General features: G+C 30.8%; 3 protein-coding genes across 6 annotated transcripts in view; 2 read left to right on the top strand and 1 right to left on the bottom strand.

The window, feature by feature from the left end:
- Positions 1-24,170, bottom strand: part of LOC111684296 (semaphorin-2A) — a 170,054-nt gene that overhangs the window by 128,768 nt on the left and 17,116 nt on the right. For all 4 annotated transcript variants that reach the window (XM_046953552.1, XM_046953549.1, XM_046953548.1 and 1 more), the window contains exon 2: positions 11,903-11,952. The gene's annotated coding sequence lies outside the window, so the exon portion shown is untranslated. The remainder of the gene's footprint in view (positions 1-11,902; positions 11,953-24,170) is intronic.
- On the top strand, positions 14,172-15,767 carry LOC111684303 (UDP-glycosyltransferase UGT4-like; the record flags this gene model as incomplete). Its single annotated transcript, XM_023446443.2, has 2 exons — positions 14,172-14,455; positions 14,527-15,767. Coding segments are annotated over exons 1-2 (1,479 nt in total), but the record flags the coding sequence as incomplete, so codon positions are not given.
- On the top strand, positions 20,859-22,531 carry LOC111684294 (UDP-glucosyltransferase 2-like). The gene is made up of 2 exons (XM_023446433.2): positions 20,859-21,144; positions 21,207-22,531. The coding sequence occupies exons 1-2, from the start codon at positions 20,907-20,909 to the stop codon at positions 22,511-22,513; spliced, it is 1,545 nt and encodes a 514-aa protein (XP_023302201.2). The 5' UTR covers positions 20,859-20,906; the 3' UTR covers positions 22,514-22,531.

Raw genomic sequence — 24,170 nt, 5'->3', positions numbered from 1 at the left:
ATAAAATTTTCTATTAAATAGCATTACAAACACAATCACTTACATAAGTACAAGTACAATAAGAGAATATTGTTTTTATATCAGTTACACTTATACATTGATAAAGGACTACAGGAGTTTATGTGTGTAGGAGGTTGCATGATGTGTGGTTATTAAAATAATGCATATAAGTCATTTATCGATTTATAAAATAAGGATCAAAATGTTTTATGTGTGTTTCTTTTTGTCTCTCTCAATGTCTACTGATTACTCAATTATTTATTTGAAATGTGGTAATAAGTATAAAGAGCAAGTTTGGGCAGATTTGTATAGTAGACTGTCTCCAAAAAAAAAAAAAACAACTATTTGTTGTAGTTTTTGGATCAATATTGTTATAACCACTATCCAGCACTCAACTTTAAGTATACCAATCGGCTCAGAGTAACTTTAGCTATGTCCGTCTGTCTTTCTGTCTGTACGTCTGTCTGTCTGTTCGTGTCTATTTAAAGCTACACACGCTACTATTTGCAATTTTTCAGATATGTTGATTAAATTTTTCACATACTTTTTCTTTTGGCCCAAGGACGAACGTACCCCCGAATAGGGCTTTTGGGTTCATAATAATGTTGAATGTTCTATTATGTTAACAAAAAATCGGCGAAACTTAGTCTTATAGGAGTTTAAACCACACTACCAACTTTGGTTATGATTGGGCCTTTTTGTAGGGTATAATATGATCGGTCATGCCCTACTATAATTACCTACTTGTTTAACCTACAGCATTATAGTGAAGAGAGTATTATGTGTTTGTACTGATGTTTGTAACACCCAAAAATATTGGTCCTGCACCTGCCTTAAAATATACCAGTCGGTTCAGACTTACTTTCTGAGTCGATTTAGCTATGTCCGTCTGTCTGTGTGTCCATGTAAACCTTTTGTGCACGGTACAGTCTGCAATTCTCAAAGGGTATTATATGGTCAGCCATGCCTGTATCAAATCAAATTGTATCAAATGTTATTCTTTAAACATTACCCATCAATAATAAAACGAAAAACTTCCAGAAGTATTACACTTATCACCACTTAATGGATTTTTTAGCAAATGTGGAAGTGATGTTAATTGACTTCAAAAGAAGCCAATAAAAGTGAAGAAATATTTTTTGTACTGAAAAAATTTCATTTTGTGATTTTATGTTAAATACATGCAATTCCTTTTAACTTTCAAATAAAAAACATAAACATTACTTTTTGAGAATAACTACAGAAGCAGTGGAAAAAAATAAAAATCCCCACTATAATAAGCCTATGTTAAGTTATCATTTCTTCAGACATTTTTTTGGACTTTCATTGATTATATACTACTTCTTTTTCGTTTCTTTGGAAGTTCTTTTTTGCTGGATATTGTACTAAAATGCGAGTGCAAAGGCATCTTTTAGTGTTTAAGTGCAGTGACTTTGGTATATGGATTTTGCATTTCGGGCGATTTGCACGAATTTTTCAGTCCCGGCCAGGCTGGAGGTATTAGCCACCTCTTTGTACCCCGGTATTGCAATAATACCAAGGCGGAGGTCTCGCCAAGGCAACATGCCCCCGGGGGGAAGCATAATAGATATACAAAAACGCAGACTTACTTAATAGTTCACCTGGGATATTTCCTTGAAATGAATAATTTGCTATGCACAGAAGCAGAAAACCGCCCAACGGGCACAGTTGCGAACTTTGTCTTGTTTGAGCGTAAGAAACACAAAGATGCGGTGCTGTGGTATGTCGTCTAGGTGGTAAGGCTAGTATAGAAATTAGTTTTGCAGCTTTTTATCGAGATACGAGTATATAAATCATAATTATGAACTTAAAAGCGGGTTCACTTGTATAGGGGCTAGGTGAAATAATGGACCGATGTTAACCATTTTTAGCAGACTTCGTCAACGATACCAAGATTACGATCTGCAGTTTGATTAAAAGGTTTGCGAGGGTTAGGTGAAATAATGGACCCATCTTAATCACTTTCAACACGCTTCATCGCTGGGATAAAAGGAGGCCCTGAGCCAAATTTCATTCAATTATCTTCAAAATTGTAGTTTGATTACAAGGTATACATGGACGGACGGACTGGCATAGCTAAATCGACTTCCCAACGAAAGTGATGTAGGGTATAAAAACATTTGGGTAATAAATTGGCGAAGTAGTAATAGTGGGCATAGAGCCTCTCATACGTATTAAATACAAAAATTTCGAAGAAAATTTTTGCACAAGCGAAATTAAAATCCATATGAACATTTGGAAAAAATTGGGTAAACTTTCAACAGTGGGCGATGCATCTCTCATAAGAATGATAAACACAGGATGTGTCAAGAATATTACAAATATATGTACATTTATAACATCATATTAAAATAAACTTGTATTTGATAGTTTTGTTTATATCTGCAAGTATGGCGGTTCAACCATCCGTCTGTTTGTATGTTTGTCTATCTTTATGTCTTCATCCTGTATTTTTTTATATTTTTACTATTTAATAATGGTTATATACCCTCCTCTTTAGTATCATTCATTTCGTTGTAATATTGGATTTTTGTATTTTTTTCCATTATTTTCTTTTTTTCATTATCAAAGTTTATTTCATTATTGTGTCATTGGTTTGTAAGGACAACGACAGCTAGAGCAGCATCAGGCAGCAACATCAACAAGAGCAACAATAATTTCAGCGTCATTTTCCAATGTTAGAGACATGTAATACATCAATAAAATAACAGGACTATGGAGAATATCAAACGACCAAAACGAAAAGCTGAACACAAGAGTTTTTCCATATACGATTCCAAACTTTATTCCCTTATACCATGGTATAGTATTTTTTTTTTTTTTTTTTGTATTACAGTCATTACAACATCAATAAAATAATGGGACTTTAGAGGACACAAACCAGCAAAAGGAAAAAAGTCGAAAAAAAAGATGAAGAGAAGAAAAAAATCGCATAAAAAAAGAGAATGAGACAAAAAGCAAATAAATAAAGTTGTGGAAAAGAAGATAATTGATAATAAAATAAATAATTGAATTATCCAGAGTCATCGTTAGTATTGCTTCTTTGTTTTGATGTCAGCTTTAAGTCAATTTCTGTAATGTCTGTAAAACTTACACATACTGTTATAAATGTATTTAAGTATTAAACGATAGACTATAGCTTTATTAGAAAAACTATTTTTTAAGGACTTGAAAGAAAAAATTGAATTAGGAAATAAAATATTTTGTTATAGAATTTAACATTTCCGGAAACGGAAACTTTTAAATTAATAAAATATTATTTGGTAAATTAGTTTTAAAGCAGCAAACGTTTTTTAGTCCTGTTTCATTCTGTGTCTTATTAAACTGACTTTAACTCATTCCGAATGTTAAGATCACTAGCAGGGTACCGGTTGTCTTGGTGTCAAATAGTTTAGATTCTCTGGCTTTAGAATCCCTTCAGGCTATAGTTGCACAGAATTACAATAAAACCTTAGACAGTGGTGTTCATCAAGACCACATGCTCCGGAAAGTGGGCAAATATCCACTTTTCGATAGTTTTCTTAAATCTCAACCACATTTTTTGTTGTTAGTTTTAAAATTCAACCACGTGTAACTACTTCCAATATTAAAAATATTTAACTTTTCTTTAACTCACATTCAAGTTTTCACTGAAACTTGTGTTTTTTCCAGAGAAAAACTTTTACACTGTTATTGACATGACACATGCAAAAAATTTTCCAAAAAACTTCATAAACTTATAAAAGATTTAAAAAGAAAAATTTAAACTGACATTCCCAAATAAGGAATAGTCGACCGTTTAAAGGCAGCCAGTAATGAATGACAGTTTGATTGTATATGTGTCAATAAACACACTCCGCTCCTTATGCTCATACACACACACACACACTCGTTGTCACAATACAAAACACACAACAACCGAAAAATTTATTTAAAAAAGGATTAGCTACAGCTAAATACTTTATTTATTTCAAAATAAGCCAGGCATACCATAATATAGGGCATTAAAATAAAAATCAACTTAAAGAAGGAAGGAATAAACAAATTCAAGGAGTGAAAAGGAAACAAAAACCCCAAAGAACACATGACAAAATATGATTGACAGTATTAACACACTTGATGAAATGTTTTTCTACTCTTTAGATATGAACGCAAAAGTGCGTGAATGTGAGTATGTGTCAGAAATTATGCACACATATTCACGTATACAAGAGGTCTTTCTTCACTTAACAGAGATAGAGAAAGAAGAACAGACGGACGGACATATGGATGGATGATGATGATGTGGTTGATGTCGTAGAAAAAGGCAAAATTTGTGAGTGAATGTCTGTCATCAATGTATGAGAGAATTATGAATGTAAATGACAATGACATTTAATACATTTTTTTCTTAAGTGAAGAGTAAAAAAAAAATCTTATTTCATTTTCCCAGCATGAACAGTTTGGAATAGTATGTGTCACTAAACATGAGAAAGATTTCATCAGAGAAAATTGTAGGCAACTAAATATTTTCTCAACGTTAAAATATTCAATTTTTCACTTACCCATCATAGAAAAGAAATTGACAATGATTTTATGAATTTAAGAAAGATGTTGAAAAAAAAATTAAATTTATAGTGTTTTTAATGCAACTGAATATTTGGAGAAATAGACAGAATATCACTTTTCCGATCTTGTATATTAAAAAATTTTTCTAATTTACTTATACTTAAGCTCTCATGGAAATATAATGCTAAAAGCTGAATCAGACAGGAAGTAGATTATCATTCCGTCAAAACGGAGTCTCTTCGATTCTACTTGACAGTTCGCGTGTAGTGAACTACCACGTAAACCAATCCTCTAAATAACATGTTATACACAGGATGTGCACAACTAATATACGAATTTTCCAGATCATGGTTCTCTAGAGTGCTTCTAAAAGAGCTTTTGTCAAAGCTATAAAAGTTACTTATGTTTTTTTTTTTTTTGTTACAGGTAATCCAAACTCGACTAGACAATGTTCGAAATACATGTCCTTAACACCATTATAAGCATTTCAGTTGAATCGGTTGTAAAATTTTAACAATCAGGTGCACTAAAACATAATGATATCGATTAAGGCACTTAATTACAATAAGGTGTTTCATCGAATTCTATACCGAAGGGACTTTCCGAATTTGAATACCAACATGAATTCACAAAGAGCTGCAAACACTGCAAGCAATCTCGTTTACAACTTGGATGTTGTCTTTCTTGAGCTTGAGTCTTTTGAAATCTTTTAGATTTCCCAAGTTTACGCCATAGCCAATACAAAGACCTGGAACGTAATGGGGTCCTAACTTTGTCAACTTGATGTGAGTTTCAGCACATTCGGGGATATGAATCAAAAAAGGAGTTAAACGCTGAGGAATCGAACATGATCAACGTTTGAGTATCAAGTGCTAGAGCGTTTAGCATAAGGAGAGCCTATTACGCAACAGACTCGTAATAGCCCCTTTGTGATTAGAAAAATGACAAACAGGTCTATGAACACATATACTAAATTGAACTGTCGACAAGCTAATATATCGCTTTTTTATACGTATGCAAGGACATACAACAGAAGGCCCAATCCCCGAAATATTGTTGGACAGATATTATAAATATTAATCACTATCATAAAGATATGTGAATCAAATACAACATACATATACATATATAGGATTGAGTCGGTAATAGAACCATAATATTATACCAATATGAAGTTACGTCTCGACAACGCCATACCCGAATCGAAATATTCACTGATGGATTAAATACATAAACAGGAACAGTTGAACATAAGACTATTTGAAGGACTGTCTGACTACTATGGTAATGAGGAGGCAGATAAGATTGCCTGAAGCAACTTCGTTAAGTTTTATCAAAAGTAGTTTCATTATATTATTTCTTCAAAAGGCTGAAAATAGGTGGAGTAACTTAGAAACATGTAAAGGAGCAAGTTATTGTAACTCTCCTTCAATGAGAAATGCACAAGATGATTTATAAACCGAAGTAGACGGGACAAATCGAGGCTGATTGTAGTAGTAAAAGAACACTGGGTAATAGCCAGATCTGCCAGTAGGCTTAGGCTCCCTTCCAATGATCATTGTCGCAGTTGAAAAGACGGGGAAAAGCAGGTATCAATTTTCCATCTCCCATTCGCTGGCCGTAAAAAACCGCTTCCTTGGCAGTTACTTCATATCTTAACTTGATGAGATATTTCGATCGATATTTAATGATATACTCAGATTTCTTACAGCTACATGCTGCATATAATACGTATAAATACTACTTCTGAAAAGTAGCGTGGTCCGGTCATAAAGGAGTCTCTCCGACTTGACAGCGAACTACCACGTTAACCCACCATGGAATATCTAATAGAAAAATCCACATATTTAAAGATAGAAAATCAGCTATTAAATCCCTAGAGAATGTATAAATCACGTCAGAAGTTATCCACGAATGCCGAACATCTCTCCAGGAGATAGCGAGACAATCATCGGTTAACCATGCATGGGTTCCGGGACATAAAAGGAAACAACCATGCTAACACTTTAGCTAAAGTTGGAAGTACTCTACAAGTGAATGAATTTGGTTGCAACATCGATATTTCTTACGTGAAAACAAAACAGCTTAATACAGAAAAACTGCAATTAATCGCTAAAAGGAGGTAAGAATATAAACCTAATTTGTTAGAAACCAGGAAAGTGTAATGTAGAAGCGATATTACACGAAACTTCGCTATTAACCTTTAAAATCGGATCAGAAAACTCATTACACAAGACATCTTGTGCAGAGACTTCAACTTTCTTTAAACAGTGATGTCTGCACCAGTTACAACGATGAAGAGAAAAATGAAAGTACAGAGAATTTTCTATGTCATTGCCCCATCTTACCTTAATGTCCTTAATTTTAGCAAATAGATATCTAAAGTGTAAAATAACTAGTTGGTTAATTTACCAAAAGGATAAGTTGACTTGTATTTCAAATCAGTACCTATGGATTAAAATTACCAAATATTTTTACACCAAAGGTAAATATGCACTGATTTCTTGAAATTACGGGAATAAGTCGGTAAAACTTTCTTATCAAATGAACATCTGGTAAAGATCTACAACTTCATTAGGAGGACCAAAAGGCTAAGATAATTAGCCTTATTCCTTAGGACAATTCGTAAACTGTTAATGACATGGTAAACCAATAGGACTTATCTGGATCTAAGTAAGCTTTGCATCAGGTGGCTGTCAAATTAACCAAACTAATACCAAAATATTATTTAATTTCACTGTATATTACTCTTTTAATAAACGATTTTTTAGTTTTAACTTAAATCACTGAGTAGTACATCTAAAATACTTCAGCAATACTATACATGAAGAATCCTGCAGAACCACTCACTTCCGTAGTAGGTACTGTTCAAACTAAGACTCATGTAACTCATGTATTTGTATTAATCTATGATTTACATAATGTTACTTAATATTATTCGATATTAGCAAAAAATTTTGAAATTTGAATATTGAAATGTTTTAGATTTCCATTTGACATGCCAAAATACGAAACTAATCTTAAGTAAAAGAAAGCTAATTTTAATCCCATCACAATTATAAACTTAAGCTAAATAAATATTAAATATCTAACATTAAATTATGTTCTCTTATCGATGATCATTGTTTCAAACGGTTAGATGTGCCCTCGAAAACAAACAATACAAAAACTTTCAACACCTAAATGGGTGGTTGTTTGCAGATGTTTTAAATTCTATACTTTAAAAGGCTTTTGCATTTTTCTTTCCACTTTGTTGCTCCTTACTCCACTTTCAAATCCATTTCAATGTGAAATTAATATAAATTGAAATAAACGTGTAATATTTTTAAAGAATATAACAAGAGTGCTCATAAAATTATAAAGGGAGTAGAGCTTTTAAAAATACAAAATGTATTAGTGTCAAATCAGCGTAAATTATAACAAATATTACTTTGAACATTAAGCCATTTACGAAAGAAGGAAATGTTTGCTTTTTCCAAATGTGACTTGAAAACGTGTAAGGGAAACTTTGTGCGGTATGATGTTTATTATACTTTAACTCGTTTTACATGTTTGTTTAGAGAAATTTCTAAGAATATATCTATAACATGTATATTTTATAAGTAGTGATTAGTAGCATGCAGTGTAGTCAATTGACTTTTCTATGGAATATATTTTGACTAATATATAGACCAATATTTTAACTTTTCCATAGACCAATGTGTTGTTATAACCACGAGTATATTGTCAAGTCTATAAACTAGTCTATTGACTAACCATAGATCAGTCTGTTGACTTGTAAAGGGTACATTCTATTGACTATTCTAAAAAGTAATTTATTAACAAATCTAAAGACCAACATATTCTTTAACCTATAAACGAGAATATTGACTTGCTTATAAATAAGTCTTTTGACCATATTTATTATATTAACAAGTCTATAAACAAGTCTATCTACTAATCTATACATGAGCATTTTGACTAATCAATAGACAAGTCTATTGACTAGTCCCCAGCTAGTATTTTTTTGAAATTTTTGATCACATTCGAGTCATTTATGACTCTTCTGCACGAATAAAATGATCATATAAGCGCTCATTTTCATAAATGGTACATTCGTGACTCTTCTGAATGGGTCATTTATGAGCCCCTCAATTATGACTTATTTTTGATCTTTTTGAGAATTATATGAACTCATTTAAGACCACACAAAATGCTTTTCTCACTCTTATAAAAGAGTCTTCTCTACGCTTAATTATTGATCAGTTTCGACTCATTTTTGAACAGTGTTTGAGTCATTTTTAAGTCTAAGAGTTGTTATTTCATTACAAACAAAAACAATTACATAAGGAACAATTTAAGATCTTCCAACTGCTTGAAATATGACCACAAAATAAGTTTTTAAAACCATCATATTTTAAACATCAGGATGATTAATTTATGATTGCTATACATTTTGTTATTTTTTTTTTCAAATATTCAGTTTTCAATCATATATCGGGATCATTTTCGAGTCATTTTTTAAGCGCTCAACTTATTAATCACTTTAAGGTCATCAAAAGGAGTCAAAAATGACTCAGTTTACTGATTAATCATCCAACAATGCTCCAAATGCTAGCTTGGTCTAGACCAGTATATTGATGAGTATATAAACTATAGACTAATCTGTAGATCAGTATTTTGCCAGTGCCAAAATATCAATAAGTTATCAGTCTATTAATTAGTCTAATAGCCAGTCTATTGCCTAGTCTAAAGACCAGTATATTGACAAGTCTAAAGACCAGTCCATCGACTAGCCTAAAGATCAGTCCATTGACTAGTCTAAAGAGCAGGCTATTAACTAGTCGTTAGACAAGTTTATTGGCTAGCCTTTAGACAAGTATATTAACTAGTCTATGGGCAAATCTATTAACTAGTCTATAAACAAGTCTATTAACTCTGGAGCAATCCATAGACCGGTTAGTTAACAAGTCTAACGACCGGTCTGTTAACTAGTCTACGGTCCACTTTACTGACTAATCTGTAGATGAGTCTTTTGATTTATCTATAGATCAATAAGTTGAAGTGTTAGTAGACTTGCCTATTGACCAGTCAGTCCTATCGATATATCTTACTTATGCACCTGTCTATTGACTAGGTTATAGACAAGTCTATTGAATAGTTTTTAAACCAGTTTATAGACTAATCGACCCGTCTATACATCTATTAACTAGTATATTAAGTAGTCTATGGATTAGTCTATTTACTAGTTTTTAGTCTAAAATTTTGTGTGGGGTCTATTTAATATTTTTCACAATTTATTACAAAATTTTTATTTAAACTTTTTTTGAAAATTTATTCTCTTACGGTTACATAGTAACAATTTTAAAACTTTCTAACATTAAAATTTACCTCACATTTTTCATTTTATTTTTGCCTACACTTACATTTATTAAAAATTTATATTAAAATTTAAAATTCCCCAATCAAATCTACCACTACCCAATATTACAACCCTCATTTTACTTTTTTTCCGCATCAACAAAATCAATTTGATTTCTTCTCGATAAGATTGTTGTATTTTTGGGTAAAATGTTGCCATAATTGTTTAAGCATGTCTAAAATTTTCTTTAAACTAAATTATATAAAATTTTACCTTTTTGTTTTTATAGTTTATGTCAAATAACAATAGACCTGGTTTGTTAGTTCCCCTTACGTTTTTTTGAAGAAATTATTTTAAATAAAATTTGCTGCCAATACATGTGTTGCTTTTCACACAAAAAACTTGAAAAAATGACTTAATCAACAATACAACATCATGTGTTACGTTTTCTCTAAAACATTATTGAAACATTAGTAGATATTTGTTGAATGGAAACACATGGATTTTATCACATCATAGTGCCGCTAATAATAGAAATGAAAAGAAAAGGACTAATACTTTACTACCCGCCTTGCCGCCTACTTCTGGGGCTGTTTCTATTTTAGATACACTAATTTTAGTGGTAGTTTCCAAATATTTCCTAATATTTTCGTCTAAGTGCGTTTGTATGTTTATGTTTTTATATAATAGTTTCTTTAAACAGTTGTTAAAATATTAAACGTTTTCTTTTTAAAAATTTTTCCCCTTAATGTGCGCTTGGATTTTATATGCGTATTAGAAAAAGACATTTTATGTACTTTCAAATGTGTAGTTTGGCTATGTGAATATACATATATGTATGTAGTTATGAAACCATTATACACCTTTTTAACAGTGATTTTTCAAATCTCAGTTAAAAGTTTTTCAGTTTATTTTCTTATTTGTTCGCTTCTTATTATAATGTTAAAAAATGAGCGTGGTGAGATTGTAAATGAAGTAAAACAGAACTAACTAACTAACTGACTAAATAACTAACTGACTAACTAGCTAACTAACTAACTAACTAACTAACTAACTAACTAACTATCTATCTATCTATTTATCTATCAATCTATCTATCTATCTATCTATCTATCTATCTATCTATCTATCTATCTATCTATCTATCTATCTATCTATCTATCTATCTATCTATCTATCTATCTATCTATCTATCTATCTATCTATCTATCTATCTATCTATCTATCTATCTATCTATCTATCTATCTATCTATCTATCTATCTATCTATCTATCTATCTATCTATCTATCTATCTATCTATCTATCTGTCCAGCTGTCACAGTCCATTGCAAATGTGGTTCTGAAGTTTCTTTTCAAGCAACCCAGTATATAAAATTTAACATTCTCAGATTTGCAGTGTGTACAATAAGTACGTATATTTCATTCAATTTCTAAAAGTTTGTATGGTTATATATACATTTCATACAAAACAACATACACATGTCTGAAACTATTATCAACAAGAAAAAAATCTATAACATTAGTTATTTATGAATTTAATGTTAAACATTAATTTTCAATTTCAAACTCCCATACTGCTGCTACTATTTATTTGTCTGAATAAGAAATTCTCAGACACAGAGTATTCAAAACACGTGGCTGTAAAAGATTTTCCATAGAATTGTTTTTCCATACTACGTAAATTACAAACAAAGTTAAACATTTGGATAAATCATTAATTAAATATGAAAATTTTAAAACAGCATAAATAATGAGTATGTAGTTGCTTTAAACTAAGTATTTTAAACCACAAAAAGTTTAAACCAAAATTATATAAAATCCTATTACTTGTATTTTATTAGATTTATCAATTAGATACTTTAAAAATGAATAAGTATTTTATTTAGTTAATTAGTTGTTAGAATGTGAAATTAATGTAAGTATGTACTTAAAATGTATGTCTTTAAAATTTGCATTTGTTTTGCTATTTTTTTAATACTTTAAATTTTTGATTTGTTATAATTAAATTTACCTTTATAAAATTTATGAAGCCATTTAGAGAGATATATAAAACATCAAAATCTGTAAAGAAATGAGGAAAATTATAATATATATTACACATTATTAATAAAGTAGGAAAGTATGGTTGTGCATAAGCTGCTTTACACCACATATACATATAAACAAGTAAGAGTCTCCTATTTGACAAGGCTGAATCTTCGTCAAACACTATACCATATAAGAAATACTCCCCTCATTTGATCGCTATATTAGCATTTTTAAGCGATTAGTGAGCGTTAAAACCATTTAACTAAGGAAACCTTGAATGGTAGGTAGGATCAATTACAGGCCGATCCTCATAAAATTTTTAGACAGATTATGGTACAATTATTGAAAAATTGTGAAGAGAGCTTATGGTTCGTATAAATCTTGTTTCTGTCGAATTGTGTCGTTATATTTGAACTTTTAGAACAGGAACTGTGTTCCTGGGAACCACTTGTATGGGGGCTATACGTAGAAATTTAAATACCAAACAAACTTTACCTTTACAAAATATGGATAGACCGTCTTAAAAGGACTCAGAAAATATGTACTAAATGTGTTCAAAATAAAATGACAGCTAGTTAGTTAGTTGGTTAGTTAGTTAGTTAGTTAGTTATTTAGTTAGTTGGTTAGTTAGTTAGTTAGTTAGTTAGTTAGTTAGTTAGTTAGTTAGTTAGTTAGTTAGTTAGTAAGTTAGTTAGTTAGTTAGTTAGTTAGTTAGTTAGTTAGTTAGTTAGTTAGTTAGTTAGTTAGTTAGTTAGTTAGTTAGTTAGTTGGTTAGTTAGTTAGTTAGTTAGTTAGTTAGTTAGTTAGTTAGTTAGTTAGTTAGTTAGTTAGTTAGTTAGTTAGTTAGTTAGTTAGTTAGTTAGTTAGTTAGTTGGTTAGTTAGTTAGTTAGTTGGTTAGTTTGTTAGTTAGTTAGTTAGTTAGTTAGTTATTTAGTTAGTTAGTTAGTTAGTTGGTTAGTATAGAAGACTTTAAAAAAGGGTGTTCAATTTCTTAACAAAAATGATGGACAACAAATCTATAGGAAAGTGTTCCATGAAATTTTCAAATAAAAGTATTCAAACCGTTTTTATTCGGAGTGTTTTCCACAGAAAAGAGAGTATTTTTATCGGTGATTTATAGACAAACTTTCAAACAGTTCCCTTTACAGAAGTCTTCCTCCACTTTTATAAGCAGGACTGCTACTATTTTTATACCCTTCACCTTCGTGAGAATGGTATACATAAGTTTGTCATTCCGTTTGTAATTTCTATTATATAATTTTCCGACCTTATAAAGTATATATATATTCTGGATCCTTATATATAACGGAGTCGATTAAGCCATGTCCGTCTGTCCGTCCGTCTGTTTGTCTATATGTTTGTTGAAATTAGTTTTTAGAGGACCCCAGATATCGGCGAAATCCGAATCTTCAATAATTCTGTTAGACATGCTTCGGGAAGATGGCTATTTAAAATCAGCAAAATCGGTCCATAAATAATGGAGATATGAGTAAAAATCCGAGACAACCTCTGAAAATTTCAACAAAAACTGAGATTTTTTATTCATGCTCAAACAGAAATTGCAAAAAAACAAAAACAAAATACATAATCATACGTTAAATTTTGTTATTGTACTCTTGTTTATAAAAACAAGGCAGAGCGTGAGCAAAAGAGCAAGAGTAGCAGAGCGAGAGCAGTATTAGTGTGTTAGAAACATGAAATTAAGTATGTGGAGCCTGGCTTAAATTACAAGCCATAAAAGGGAACTTTTTGGTACTGTTTAGTTTTTCAAAAGACATTTTTTTAATTTTCTATAATATTGAAACTAGATATATGAAATTAAGTATGAAGTGTTTGAATTAGGTGAGAAAGTGTTCTACCCATTTTTTTTAAAAAAAGTTTTCTAATAGTTTTTTGTTATACAAAAATGTTACACCAGGTAAGTTTTCAATAGAATAGTTTTCGACAAGTTTTCCAGGTAAAACATTTGTTCAACTAATTTATATTTTATTTGTTTTATAAAATAGCAATAATTTTGCATACATTTCTAGTTTGCTAACACCTGAAATGATCCACGATTTGTTTGAAATTTTAATGTACTTTCACGTTTACCTTATCTAAAGTACATATGTATGTACTAATTGGTTTTAATATTTTATAATAATAAAATTGAATAAATGTTATCAAAATTGTTTATAATCTGTTAAAGATAATGAAATTATAATGCCAGACGAAAAAAACAATTGTTTAGTACCCCACCAGTTGTTAAAGCGTTCAGTCGCTTAAAGACAAATGTAAATAATTTCAAGAATAAATAAATGCATTCCAAGTATCTGTTATTGGTATTGTGTATATTTCCCAATTCTTTATATGCGGCACACATACTATCTATATTTGGAGTGCCTATGCGTTCGCAATATGATTTTATAGAGCCGCTACTAAAAGAATTGGCAGGACGTGACCATCAAATAACATCAATAACAAATTATCCGCAAAAAGAACCAATATCCAATTTTCGTGATGTTGTGGTGGAAAAAAATAAACATTTATTTTTTGGTAAGACTAGTTACTAGACTAGTTATAATTTAAATTGTTTAATTTAAAAAAAAAAAAACACATTATTGCAGGCTATCACAATTTTTCTCTAGACAATGAGGAAGCCAATTACTATGAATTGATAGATGAAATTTATAGTCAAGCCATTCAAATGTGTATAAATATACAGAATGATACAGCCGTTCGTCAAATATTGGATAATGAGAAAATTGATTTGATTATTTTGGATGTATTTTTTGCAGAATCATTTTTTGGTTTAGCTGAGTATTTAAAGGCACCAATCGTAGGAGTATCTACCATAGGTACTATGATTGCTATTGATGAGCTGGTTGGTAATATAAGTCCGAAGTCATATATACCACATATGATTTTACCACTACGTCAAATGAATTTTTGGCAACGATTTTTAAATGTTTTATTGGAATTTATAGAGTGGGCACACTACTACCGGAAGTACATGATACTACAGGAAGAGATTTATAAATTGTATTATCCTAATGCTCAATTAACATTTGAAGAAGCTCAAAAAAATGTCTCTTTAGTTTTATTAAATGATCACTTTTCTTTAACAACACCCAGACCGTATGTGCCCAATATGATAGAAGTGGCTGGTTTAAATATTGTTACAAATCCAGATCCTTTAAAACCTAACATCAAAAATATTCTCGATAATGCAAAGGAAGGAGTCATACTTATAACTCTGGACACTTTTATGAGTTCTTATACTTTGGATGTATTTTTTCATCATTTTAAAACCCTGCCTTATACAGTGCTGTGGAAAACTTCCCAGAAAATTCCTTACACACTTCCAAATGTCTACATAGATGCAGATTTTGTTGTGGCCTCGATACTACCACATCCTAACATAAAACTTTATATAACTCATGGCAATTTTCTTAGCATCATAGAAAGTGTTTACCATGGTTTACCTATTTTGGGTATATCATCTTTCGAAAAGCAAGATAACATGGTCGACTACATACAAAAAGTGGGTAATGGACTTTCCCTTAAATTACATACTATCTCTGAAAAAGTTCTAGCTAAGGCTTTTAAAGAACTTTTGGAAACTTCGCACTATGCTAATGTTGCCAAAACTTTATCATATAGATTTCGTGATCAGCAAAATACACCCATGGAAAGGGCAATCTATTGGATTGAATATGTCTTACGTCATAAAGGTGCCGCACATTTACGCAACATGGGTCACAATTTGACTTGGTGGCAATTTTACAATGTTGATGTAATGTTAGCAATATTATGTTTCTTTGCTTTTATAACATGTTTGGCTTTAGTTATTGTTAATATTTTATTGAGATTTTTTTGGAAATTAAAAATAAGAAAAAAATTCAATAAAGCCAAAACTGAATAATATTTAAGCTTAAAAAATGGTGAATTATAATTAAAATAAAAACTGTGATGTATTTAAAAAGTAATAATATAATGGTTTCCTTAAAAAATCATACAATTAGTTAATGGTAAGTTTTGCTCGATTGACTCAAGTTTTTATATCCGTGATCTTCTAAAGCTGCATTATACTAAAGTTGGAAAATTAACTACAGGAATGTATTGGACCAGGTTGTTGACATAGTTTTCTATAGGAAAGTGTTCAAATAGTTTTCTAAAAAAGTCTTCAAACAGTTTTCTGTAGAAAAATGTTCCAACAGTTTTGTATAGAAGAGTATTCAATTTTTTTATAGAAATGTGTTTAATCAGTTATCAATAGAAAAGTGTTCAAACATTTTCTATAGCAAAATGTTCAAAGAGTTTTGAAAGGCTATTAAACAGTCATCTATAGAAAAGTGTTCAAACAGTTTTTTTTATAGAAAATAGTTTTATATAGAAAAGTGTTCAAACAGTTTTATAAAGAAAATTGTTCAAATAGTTTTCTATAGAAATGTGTTCAAATAGTTTTCTATAGAAAAGCGTTCAAATAGTCTGCTATAGAAAAGTGTTCAAATAGTTTTCTATAGAAAAGTGTTCAAACAGTTGTCTATAGAAAAGTGTTCGACCAGATTTCTATAGAAAAGTGCTCTATAGAAAACTGATTCTGGAGAAAACAGTTCGACCAGATTTCTATACATATATATTTAAATCAGTTTTCCATAGAAAAATGTTCAAACATTTTTCTTTAGAAAAATGTTCAAATGGTTTTCTATAGAAAAGTGTTTGACTAGATTTCTATAGAAAAATATTTAAACTGTTATCTCCAGAAAAAACTTTTTTATTGGAAAAATTTCAAACAGTTTTCTATAGGAAAGATTCTATAGAAAAGTGTTCAAACTGTTTTCTCCAGAAAAATGTTTGACCAGTGTAGAAATGTGTTTAGTCAGTTCTCTATAGAAAAGTGTTCAGCCAGTTCGTTATTATATGTTTGACTAGTTTCAAATAGAAAAAATTCGACAAGTTTTGTACAGAAAAGTGTTCGAAAAGTTTTATGTAGGAAATGGTCGACTAGTGTTATAGTTAGTTAGTTAGTTAGTGAGTTAGTGAGTTAATTAGTTTGAAAGGAGGATGTATATACATCAAATCCCAAGAAATACACCTAGGCCTATATCGGGCCTGTTGTTCGCTCCTTAACCAGGGTGGGAATCGAACCCACCATCTCCCGTCTACAAGACTAGAAAAATAACCACTAACCTACCGGAGGCCACGACTAGTGTAATAAAAAGAGACCAGTTTTATTTGAATGCTTCAAATGGGGGAAAGATATTTCAAATTCCAGACGATACACAATTATAGTTTGTGTTGATATTTGTAACATTTAAAAATATTGGTGCAACATCTGTCTTATGGTATACCAATAGGCTCAGAATCACATTTTAAGTCGATTTAGCACTCTACAGTGGCAATTTTCAAGATAGTTTCATGAAATTCTGTATATACTCTTCTTTAATTCTAATTAAAGATCGTTGAAATCTGTACAGTAGTATCGAGTTCATTATTATTTTAAATGCTCCAGTGTGTCAACAAAATTAGCAAAATTTAATTTCACATATGTACTTTTTCGATTATTTTTTATTTGTAATCGGGCTCAATTTGACCTTATCCTACATACAAACTTCGTTAGAAAATTATTTGAAGGTAAACATTCACTGTTTTTGTTTCTTTTTTTGTAAAGAAGTGTTTTCTCAGATTCATAACTACCCAGCAAAAAACTTCATTACCATGTAAGGGGTTCTATTTTAAGTCATTTTTATACCCTACACCACTATAGTGGGGAGGGTATTATACGTTTGTGCTGATGTTTGTAACATACAAAAATATTGGTCCAATACCCACCTTAAAGTATACCGATCGATTCAGAATCATTTTTTGAGTCGATTAAGACATGTCCGTCCGTCCGTCCGTCTGTCCGGCTGGCTGGCTGGCTGTCCATGTAAACCTTGTGCGCAAGGTACAGGCCGCAATTTTCAAGATAATTTGATGAAATTTGGACCAAGCATGTTTTTTGGCACAAGGGCGAAGCCTATTGAAAATGGTTGAAATCGGTCCATTATTTCACCTAGCCCCCATACAAACGTACCTCCCGATTTGAACTTTTTATGCTATAATTACGTCAAATATTCTGCTATCTCTCTAAAAATTGGCACAAATAAGTTTTATATAAGTATAAATGACACTGCAGATTTTCGTAAGGATCGGCCTATATTTGACCCTAGCCCCCATACAAACCCCCCTTCAAAAAATGACTTAAACGTCTAAAATTGACTTGTAACCATTTGTATCGCAATGAAACTCAACAAAACTAACTATTATTTAGAAATATATCATTTTCCCAAATTTACCGAGGATCGGCCCATATTTGATCTATATAAAGCCTCATTTAGAAATTTTAGTTTTTTTATCAATAAATGGCTTAAATATTTTGGAATTATGGTAATATTCAACATAAAAGTTTCTTTACAAAAAATAAAAATTTTATAAAAGTAAAAATTGTAAAAATATACTCATGGTGTAGGGTATTATATGGTCGGCCATGCCCGACTATACTTTCCTACTTGTTTTAACATGGTGATGTCATTGGAGCTAAACACTTGCGCAATCTCTAACAATTAATTTGAATAATCAGTAAACGTAAATTTTGTGAGAAAAATTTTACACTTCTATATCATCACTCAGAAGCTTACTAATGAGTGAGGAAGTATTTATATAATAGATTATTAATAAGACGTTATTAAAGCACTAATATGTAATCAGAACGATATGTAGGTCTTTTTAAAAAAATATGTTAAGAAAAAATTTCTGTAAGTTTTCTAAATATAGAAAAAGCTTTCGATTATACTTATACTTGTCAAGGTAAAATATTTTACAAATACTTGTGTAATATAAATAGATAATATTTTTTTTTTATTTACTTAAGTAGTTTTCTTATGTTTATTTTACTACAAACCATATTGGGACAGGTAAGGTACTCCAATCAATAGTAATTTAATAGTAAATTACTATTGGTTGGAGTGTTATATATTGATTAAATTTATTGTTAATTTTATATTATATTTTTTAAATTCTTTTGTTTAAATTAATATTTAAACTTAAGATAAGTGATAAATACAAGTTTAGCAGAATTTTAGTCCAAAAAATCCAAAAATCCAAAAAAAATTTACCAAAGAAAATGCTCGATTAGATTAGATTGTCTGACAAAATCTGCCAACATATGGCCTAAGTACTTGTTCTAATAATTAGCAATCAATTTGTTTACATTTTCAATTTGTTTATACCCGAACTGCTATGCGATTTGTTTACCATTTTTTAAGTACATTCACATACATGCAGATAAGGCATACATATGTATATCTAAAGTGTATACAATAGGGTAGTCCCATTTGTATGGAGAAAAATAATTTAAAGCAAATATGAAATTATAGTCGGGCATGGCCGATGGATTTTAACCATTTCAATAGCGTGGGTGTAGAACCAAATTTTTTTGCAGGGTATAATTACAGCCTTTTGTTATGGTAAGATATCATCTCTCAAAATTTTTGTCATGGCTTTAATATTTGGTAAATTGACCATTTTCAATGTTCGAATAAACTAAATATTAATTTTCATTGGAAACATTAACAACTTTTATTTTGGGGGCACTTTATTGTTTTTATACCCCTATCAAAAAGATGGAGGTATATTGATTTTGTCATTCGATTTGTAACACATCGAAATATTGATCATTTATCCACAAAAGTATATATATATAGTGGGGTTATAATAATCATCTGTCTGTTTGTCTTTTGAAAGCACGACAAAGTTCGAACGGACAAAGCTAGAGAGTTTAAATTTTTCACAAATATTTCTTATAGGTGTAAGGTTTGTTTGGTATTAAAAATGGGCAATAGTTGTCCACGTGTTTGCATAGCCACCGTACAAATGGACCCCGAAATACAGCTTTAACAGTCATAACTATTTAAAAAATGCGGGTATAGCAACGATATTGGGCATAAAAAGGACTAATATACGTCAAATTCTCTCCACCAAATTTTATGAGGATAGGACCATAATTGACCCTATAGGGCCCCTTCCAAAAAATGACAATTTAAGTAAGTTTCTGACGAGAAAAAAATCTATTTCATGAAGATCGATCCATAATTAATGCTGCCCCCACATAAGGTCCTCCTCAGAAAATGAGGGGGATATTATGTGGGAGGTAAGGTTACTACTGTCTTGAAAGTACGAGTAGGGTAGAAAGGGGACCATGTGCCACTTTTTATGAGGCGGCCTCAAATTAAAACCCCAGTACATATTATTAGTTTTTTTCTTGGTTTGGATACTTAGATAAGTTATCTTTAGTTTTATCCCATTCGATCTTTCCTAAGTCATCCTAATGTACAAAAATTTCTACTAACCAAAAATGGTTAGTTACCACCCATGGGGTAAATACGCAAAGAGGCTGTGACAGATTTGTCATTAGTAAAATAAAGCAAAAAATTTTCAAAATTTTTTAATCTTTCAAACTTTCAGAGATGATAGATAAGCGATAAACGAAAACAAAATTTTATAATGCAATAAAATCGATAACTCGGTTTTCAAGTTATTCGCTACTGGCAGATGTGCCCTAACGGCGAATGATACCCCTTTATGAGCACAAATCTCACTACCGAGTTTTATAGAAATTACTCCATAATTAACATTTCCCACCATATAAGGACCCCTTTAGAAAACTAATTTAACGCACATTATTGTGCGTTTATAGGGGAGCATTCCATTTAGGGCACACAGTTTGATGATGGGTATATAAGATTCGGTGTAGTCAAATATAACACTTTTACTTGTTATTCTTTACAACAAAAAAAAATCATTATCTCTAAAAGATATTGAACAAAAAACATTATAAAAGTTGTTAATATTCTAATAAAGATAATAAATTTCAATGCTTAACTAGAGAACAATTATTTAGTACCCAACCAGTAGTTTAAGCATTTGGTCAATTTATAATAAATGTAAATAATTTAAAAAGCAAATGCCTTCCAAATATCTTTTAATAGTATTGTGTATATTTCCCAATTCTTTTTATGCGGCACATATACTATCATTATTTGGAATGCCTGTGCCATCGCAATATGCCTTTATAGAGCCGTTACTAAAAGAATTGGCGAGACGTGGCCACCAAATAACGTCCATAACAAGTTTTCCACAAAAACAACCAGTGCCCAATTTTCGTGATGTTGTGGTTAAGAAAAATTTAAATTTATTTATAGGTAAAGTGATGATTGCCTTTTAAAGTTTACAACAACTAATTTTAACTTTGAATTTATTACAGACTATAAAAATTTCACCGTCGATAATATCGAATCAAATTATTATGAGATAATGGATGATTTATACAATCGAGCTTTCCAAATGTGTATAAATATACAAAATGATGCGACAGTTCGTCATATATTGAATAAAGAGAAAATCGATTTAATTATTATGGAGGTATTCTTTTCAGAATCATTTTTTGGTTTATCGGAGTATTTGCAGGCTCCTATTGTAGGTGTCTCCACGTTGGGTGCTATGATTTCAATTGATGAATTAGTGGGTAATATAAGTCCCAAGTCTTACTTACCAAATTTGATTTTACCTTTGCATGAAATGACTTTTTGGGAAAGACTTTTAAATGTTATCTTGTATTTTGTGGAACTGGCTCATTACTACCGCAAATATATGCCGATACAAAAACAAATCTATAATTTTTATTATCCCAATGCAAAATTAACTTTCGAAGAAGCACAAAAAAATTTCTCTTTAGTTCTATTGAATGATCACTTTGTGCTAACGACACCAAGACCATATGTACCCAATATGATTGAAGTGGCTGGTTTAAATATTGTAACAAATCCCGAACCTTTAACACCGGTTATAAAGCAAATCTTAGATAGCAGTCATGAAGGAGTTATTCTTATATCTTTAGATGTTAAATTGAATCAGCAAACAATAAATATATTTCTACAACAATTTAAGTCCATGCCTCAGATTGTATTTTGGAAAACTTCCCAGAAAATTTCTAATCCACCGTCAAATGTATATATATCTCCTAACTTTGTTGAAGCCTCTATACTACCACATCCTAATATCCAACTTTACATAACCCCTGGTGGTTTTCTTAGCATTATAGAGACTGTCTATCATGGTCTACCGATTTTGGGTGTGATCTCTACAGAAAAGCAGGAAGATTATGTGGACTACGTCAAAAGGGTAGGCAATGGAGTGTCCATTAAATTACACACCATAACGGAAAAAAGTCTTGCAAAAGCTTTCAATGAACTTTTAGAAACCCCATACTATGCAAACATTGCCAAAACTTTATCACTTAGATTTCGTGATCAACAAAATACACCCCTAGAACGTGCTGTCTATTGGATTGAATATGTTTTACGTCATAAAGGTGCCGCACATTTACGCAACATGGGACAGAATTTGACATGGTGGCAATTTTACAATGTTGATGTAATAATTGCAATATTATGTATATTTGCTTTAATAAGTTTTTTAGCTTTAGTTTTAGTAAAGATTTTGATACAATTCTTATGGAAATTGAAAACGAAAAGAAACATTAGTAATGTGAATAAAGAAAAGAAAGTCTAAAAGACATAAAGTGTTAAACACCAACTAGTTCTGATTATAGTGATATAGGTATAATTTTTTGTTTCGATATTTTATAAGCAATTAATTCGAAAAGGTACATTAAATGAAATAATTAATCATTTAAACATTAACAATATAATGTTTTGATTTCACTAAGGTATCAAATAATAAACAAAAACCAATTCCTAATAATTGTAATAATTAAATAGATATATACGTATGTACTGGAAAATAAAAATAGAATAATTTATAATGTCATTGAAAGGGTTAATTATAAACTGGTATGTGTCATTTGATAATGTGTGTAATGTAGGAAATGATTTATATATATTGACACAGATAGGTATGTATGTACATACACATCTCTCATATCGAATATGAAATCCTGATTTTTAATATGTTAAAGTAATTTTAAGAACTTCCACCTTAAAGTATACCAATTGCCAGAATCATTTTTGAGTTGATTTTCGTCCGTTGATGTCCGTCCGTCTGTCCGTCAATGTAAACCTTGTAATCAAACTACATGTCGCAATTTTGAAGATAATAAAATGAATCAATGAAATTTGGTACATGATCTCCTATTGTCCCAGGGACGAAATCTATTGAAAATGGTTAAGATCGGTCTATTATTTCACCTAGCCTACATACAACTACACTAGACTTGATGACCCTCACGAATTCCATAATAATAGGTCTTGATATGACCCTAGCCCCTATGAAAAGCTCCCATCAAAATTTCACTTAAATATCCACAATTTTATTCAACAATAAACGGTTTATTATTTCACCAAGCCCCCATACAACTGAACTCCTGAAAAGAGATTATAAAACTTGTAATCAAACTACAGTTCCCATTTTTAAAAGATAATTCAATGAACCCTAATATGATCATCTATTATTCCTGTAACAACGCCTATTGAAAATGTTTAAAACCGGTAAATCAAAGTCGGAACAAGGCTTTCGAGCTTATAATTATGTTTAATATACTAGTATCTCGACAAATAGCGGTGCATATAAGTTTTATACTAGCGTTGATAACCTTGCCGAATTATATAATGAAACCTATATCATAAATGAAACACTCTTTATAAACATTTGGTCGAATGGGGCTAAATATAATGTCATTGGTTGGTTGGAAGTTAAGACGGCGATAGATGGGTCCTTTGTTCCTTTTGTGACACCTTTGGGTATTTTTAAAAAGAAAAAGGAAGAGGACATAGAAAGTTGTAGCAAGAATAGTAGTAGTATATGCTGAAAGACGGAGATTATGATATAGATAGAGAGAGAGTTTGAGAGGAGTCATGAGACTCGAAAGGGCAACTAATCAGTGCTATTGGAGTTTGTTATCTATGAGTCTTTTGCATACTCCTATTGGAGTACCATAGAAATGGTCCATATCCGAGTCAGGCAACTTCGAACGCGCCTTCGCGAGCTCGTCAGCAATTCCATTGCCTGTAGAGTCCCCTTGTTCACGTATCCATACAAGTACGATGTCTCGCCATCCTAATTAAGTATGTACGTTGCATTCCTAGACTAGTCGTGATAATATAATGCCATAGGTTATAAAGACCTAATATGGGGGTAGGATTAGTTATAGACCATTTCTCATATATTCGGTAGAGATATTTTTGCTCCTAATACATTTATTTATGTAGAA

This window comes from Lucilia cuprina, chromosome 6, assembly GCF_022045245.1.
Source record: "Lucilia cuprina isolate Lc7/37 chromosome 6, ASM2204524v1, whole genome shotgun sequence".
Classification (NCBI taxonomy): domain Eukaryota; kingdom Metazoa; phylum Arthropoda; class Insecta; order Diptera; family Calliphoridae; genus Lucilia; species Lucilia cuprina.
This window is presented reverse-complemented; position numbering and strand designations above follow the sequence as displayed.

What these genes read in the sequence shown, in the direction of transcription:
- LOC111684294 (XM_023446433.2), top strand. Translation starts at nt 20,907, where the DNA reads ATGCCTTCCAAATATCTTTTAATAGTATTGTGTATATTTCCCAATTCT. An exon ending in AAATTTAAATTTATTTATAG is followed by an intron (nt 21,145 to 21,206) that starts GTAAAGTGATGA and finishes AATTTATTACAG; the next exon opens with ACTATAAAAATTTCACCGTC.